This window comes from Sinocyclocheilus grahami, unplaced genomic scaffold (assembly GCF_001515645.1).
Source record: "Sinocyclocheilus grahami isolate Dianchi unplaced genomic scaffold, SAMN03320097.WGS_v1.1 scaffold199.1, whole genome shotgun sequence".
NCBI classification, from domain to species: domain Eukaryota; kingdom Metazoa; phylum Chordata; class Actinopteri; order Cypriniformes; family Cyprinidae; genus Sinocyclocheilus; species Sinocyclocheilus grahami.
This window is the reverse complement of record NW_015505378.1, coordinates 57,639-63,010: the sequence shown is the minus strand read 5'-3', so window position 1 is coordinate 63,010 and position 5,372 is coordinate 57,639. Positions and strand designations below refer to the sequence as shown.

The window sequence follows — 5,372 nt, the reverse complement described above, 5'->3', positions numbered from 1 at the left end:
AAAATTGTGAAAGGGCATTCCTGTAGCGATACCAGTACAATATCTCACGGTTCTCAACCAATCAGATTTGAGAACCAGAACGAACTGTTGCATAAAGTTTTATATTGTAATCTGCAGAGCTGACTTTGTTGATTAGAGCCAAAATTAATTGCCTCTAGTTCCACTGGGGTTAATTAATTGATTTAGCTGTAGCTCTCAGTTGCAGTGACTCGATCACAGTTGAATTGTGATTGATTTAACAGTTGAACAATTCATGAGGAAACCATGTCTTCCTCAGAGAATTCATTATTGGGCCTGCTGTTAGCTAAATGTATTACTTATTCATTAATTATTGATGTTTTTTTTATTATTCCCATTGTGACACTCTCTTCACAGATGTGGGAATGATTCCTGTCAAGAGGTAATTTGGTGTTATCAGTCACTTGAATTAAACAAAATTCTCTAATATGTGGAATAACCTTTATTAATGTTCCCTCTTTTGTTTATTTCCATAATGATATGGGGCGGGGCCGAGAGCCGTGGGAACGGAGCGAGGCCGGTGGAGTGATTGATAATGAGCGACACCTGCACCACTCACCAGTCTCGAGTCTCACGGAGGAGCTCCGGAAGGATAAAAGGGAGGAGTGAAGACCGTGTTGAATGAGAGAGGACCAGGCCTGGGGTTTATTTTGTGTTTTGGGTGCGGCAGTCATCCGCGAGGGGCTGCCGCTTTTCTTTCGTTTTGTGTTTGTTTTATTATTAAATTGTTTAAATGTCCGCCGGTTTCCGCCTCCTTTTTCCCGAACTACGAACTTTGTTACACACACCTTCTTTCTTTGTGTGCACATTTTGGCGACATTATGCTAATATTTCCACATAGTGATATAGATATGTGGGGGCATGTTAGAATGAGCCGTTTTAGGTAGGAGTGGCTGACTCTTAACTTTTATAAAGAATATCTCTTTGGATTTGAGACTTTAGTCTTTGCAACTTTACAGATCTTCTTTATGCACCAAGAGCTTGTAACACTCCAAAGAGAAAGGAAAACTTGAAATCGCATCATATGACCCCTTAACGTACTCTACGATTAGCTCAGTAAATGATTAAAAAAAAACATAGACCCGGCTAGAACAAGTGGAGTGATACAAAATTGTGAAAGGGCATTCCTGTAGCGATACCAGTACAATATCTCACGGTTCTCAACCAATCAGATTTGAGAACCAGAACGAACTGTTGCATAAAGTTTTATATTGTAATCTGCAGAGCTGACTTTGTTAATTAGAGCCAAAATTAATTGCCTCTAGTTCCACTGGGGTTAATTAATTGATTTAGCTGTAGCTCTCAGTTGCAGTGACTCGATCACATTTGAATTGTGATTGATTTAACAGTTGAACAATTCATGAGGAAACCATGTCTTCCTCAGAGAATTCATTATTGGGCCTGCTGTTAGCTAAATGTATTACTTATTCATTAATTATTGATGTTTTTTTTATTATTCCCATTGTGACACTCTCTTCACAGATGTGGGAATGATTCCTGTCAAGAGGTAATTTGGTGTTATCAGTCACTTGAATTAAACAAAATTCTCTAATATGTGGAATAACCTTTATTAATGTGTGTGTGTGTGTGTGTGTGTGTGTGTGTTGTTGTGGCTTGTAGGTTAGCGACCAGATTGTGGAGGTCAATGGGGTGGATTTCACCAACCTGAGTCATCAAGAAGTGAGCAGGATTTTGCTGAAACAATTATTTAAGAACCTCTCTGCATAGCTAAACCGGTAACTGTATCGGCTAATGCTTGTGTTTTCAGGCAGTGCGAGTGTTAAAGAGCAGCAGGAGTCTAACCATCACTGTCCTCACGGGAGCTGTAAGTTCACTGAGATCCCACTAATACATCTTAAAGACCCACTGCAAGGCTTTTATCTCTCTCTGAGGGGCTGTGTGGAAAAGAAAGCCATTTTCTTAGTATGAAACTGTTTAATTGACAGCTGAGGGTAATATATTGTGGAGATGTTGTTTGTATTGTACTGTAACATTCATATTGTACTTCATTATTTATTGGTGTGTTTGTCTTTAACTCTTACTTTTTCACTTTAGAGATGGTAATTATGTAGAAGTTTCATAACATAAGCTTTTGTGATTCAGGCTGGGATCTGTAGAGTATATATACAGTATATGATTGAAGGGGTGTATTTATGTGTATATATCTATGAAAGTACTGATTTGTCTACTGTATGTTTCAGGGAAGCGAGCTGTTTATGACTGATGAGGAGCGGCTGGCGGTTGAAGCACGACGTGAGCTCGAAAGACAAGAGCTAATGCATCAGAAGAGAGTGGCATTAGAGACCAACAAAATCATCAAAGAACAGCAGGAGAATGAGCGCCAGTCAGTGAAAACACACACACACAAATGCACACTACACAAGCTAAGCCCTATTCAGACAGTTCTCTTCAGACTGTATTATGAATGCCTGTAAAAAAAAAAAACATTTGCATGGTTCCTCCAAGATAAAACATAACTTTGTGACAAAATTCTATGTATATATAAAACAAATTTTAAAGCCTACATAAGTGCCAAAAAGCCAGATTCTAGCAGCGTAAGTGTTAAATAGTTAAACAGAAACACAAACAGGCACATGTAAATCCTGAAATTACCTTACATTCTCATGTACAACACTCATGTTGGACTATAGACATAACCATGCACAAAAACATCAAACACAAATGTTAGTAATGCAGCAAAATCTTAACTAAAAGCCGTTAAACCCTACTTTACAATACATTGATGCATGTTTTCTTGAATTATAAAAATATCCTATAGAATCCTTAATACAATCCTTTTATTATAAAAATATTAGGTACTGTTGTCTTGTGGTTAAAACAAAAATGAATATCCACTTTATAATGGTTTTCATTATCATTAAAATACTTCTTTACTTTGTGACAAAATTCTATGTATATATAAAACAATTTTTAAAGCCTACATAAGTGCCAAAAAGCCAGATTCTAGCAGCGTAAGTGTTAAATAGTTAAACAGAAACACAAACAGGCACATGTAAATCCTGAAATTACCTTACATTCTCATGTACAACACTCATGTTGGACTATAGACATAACCATGCACAAAAACATCAAACACAAATGTTAGTAATACAGCAAAATCTTAACTAAAAGCCGTTAAACCCTACTTTACAATACATTGATGCATGTTTTCTTGAATTATAAAAATATCCTATAGAATCCTTAATACAAAAATGAATATCCACTTTATAATGGTTTTCATTATCATTAAAATACTTCATGTTGTATAATGTACCTAAATACATAATTGATTACGTTTTAAAATAAATATATAATTAAAATTGTTATATTATATAAAACATGTGAGTCTTTGCTTTTTCATGATGTTAGTAATCTGATGATTCATAACTGCTTATGAAAAGGTGTCAAATAATTAAAATTCCTGAATGGAATCTGAAAAGTTATACATTTTAATGTTTCATATGTGCAATATTTTGCAGGAGGAAGATGGAAATATCGCAGAAGACTGCAGATGAAGAGGAACGCCATCACAAAGAGATGGAGAGGTAACACTTGTGTTATGTTGCTAAGCAAAACATCTTCAAAGTAAATAGACCTCAGAAGGCACACTAGAGTAAATTGATGTTGATGAAAGCAATGCTGTGAGGAATGGAAGTACAGATTGTTCTATACTATGCTGTAGGTCACTTCTATTTTTCACAGCCCATGTTTTGGTCCAGTGGAAATGTGTTTTATATTAAATATGACATTGATTAATTTAATACATTTAATTTGTTAAATGTAAAAGGGGTCTTTTGTTGACTGTGTTGATGGTCATTCCAATAAATAAATAAAATAAATAAATGTGTGTAGATGTAAGTCTGAATATATAAATGTAAATTGTATATTGTAACGGGGTGAAGAATCACACGACAAGTAATCTCAATCAATACCCCGGAGGGTGGATTTATTGGGGTGATGGGTGCTAGTGAGAAAGGTCCAGGTAGGTGCTCCGGTGCCGTGAGTGCTCTCTTCCGTCTTCCTAGTGCAGAGGGTCCGTGCAGGGCTCCTGTGGGGCTGGTCGGTCACACGCTGCTTTCTGTGGGAAAAATGAGAGGGCGAGTTAGTGCTCAGTCTCATGGAGGAATCTCCTAGATGGCAGGGCTTGCGTGGCTATATTTAGCCGCCGCCTGATGAGGTGCAGCTGTGACCGATCAGCCTGTGATGATGGCCAGGTGCTCCTCTCTTGTTTCCAGGGCGACGCTGGTGAAGCTTCGGGACGCTCGTCATCCGTGTTGCCGTTCGCGGCTCCAGCCCGATTCTGAAGTCGTTGCAGAAACGGAGGGTGCTGTCCGGTTTCGGCACCATCACGATGGGGCTGGCCCATGGGCTGCGTGATGGTTCTATCACCCCCAACTTCAACATCTGTTGAATTTCCTCCTCAATAGCTCGCCGACGAGCCTCAGGGACGCGGTAGGGCCGTTGCCTGACGACGACACCTGGCGGTGTCCGGATGTTGTGCTGCAGGACGTTGGTCCGCCCGGGAAGAGAGGAGAACACATCAGAGAACTGACCGACCAGGTGCTGCAGCTCCCTCTTCTGGGCAGCCGAGAGGTGGGGGTTGACGTCAACAACCACGGGATCAAAGATGGCGAGGGCCGCGAGCTGGTCTCTAGTCCCCATCCACTTCTTCAGGAGGTTAATGTGGTAGAGCTGCTCGGCTCTCCTCCTTCCTGGCTGACGCACCCGGTACGTCACCGGCCCAATCTTCTCCAGCACCGTATAGGGACCCTGCCAGGTGGTCAAGAATTTGCAGGCCGCGTTGGGGACTAGGACCATGACTCGGTCTCCAGGCTGGAACTCCCGTGGTTGGGCTGCCCGGTTATAGTGGCGCTGTTGGGCCTGCTGCGCCTTCGTCAGGTGTTCCCGGACTAATGGCATGACCCGGTCGATCCTTTCCCTCATCTGTTTGACATGCTCGATGACAGAGTGATGGACTGCCGGCTGTTGCTCCCAGGCTTCCTTCGCCACATCCAGGAGGCCGCGGGGTTGCCGGCCAAAGAGGAGCTCTAAGGGTGTGAAGCCAGTTGAGGCCTGCGGGATGGGAGTGAGCCAGCTCCAGTACAGTCTCCGTTTTGATGCGTGGCACCACCAACAATAATTTTTCCTCCCCCCTTTGCTGCGCGACATAGTACAGCAGGCCATTTTGCACGACGAAATGCGGGAGTGGGTGGGGACCAGGCTGAACCTCCTTGCCTTCGATGACCCGAACCTGGGTCCAGCCATGCTTCAGCCTGTCGTCCTCTCGCTGTTCCTTCCCAAATGAGCCCCCTCCCGTCACCTGTTGGAACACATCATAGAAGAGATTACGATTT

General features: G+C 41.7%; 1 protein-coding gene across 1 annotated transcript in view; it reads left to right on the top strand.

Moving 5' to 3' along the window:
* Positions 1–5,372, top strand: part of LOC107595252 (harmonin-like) — a 33,107-nt gene that overhangs the window by 11,469 nt on the left and 16,266 nt on the right. Inside the window, 6 exon segments of the mRNA XM_016285604.1 lie at positions 376–400; positions 1,501–1,525; positions 1,639–1,698; positions 1,787–1,843; positions 2,220–2,362; positions 3,498–3,563. Coding sequence (XP_016141090.1) covers positions 376–400; positions 1,501–1,525; positions 1,639–1,698; positions 1,787–1,843; positions 2,220–2,362; positions 3,498–3,563 — 376 coding nt within the window.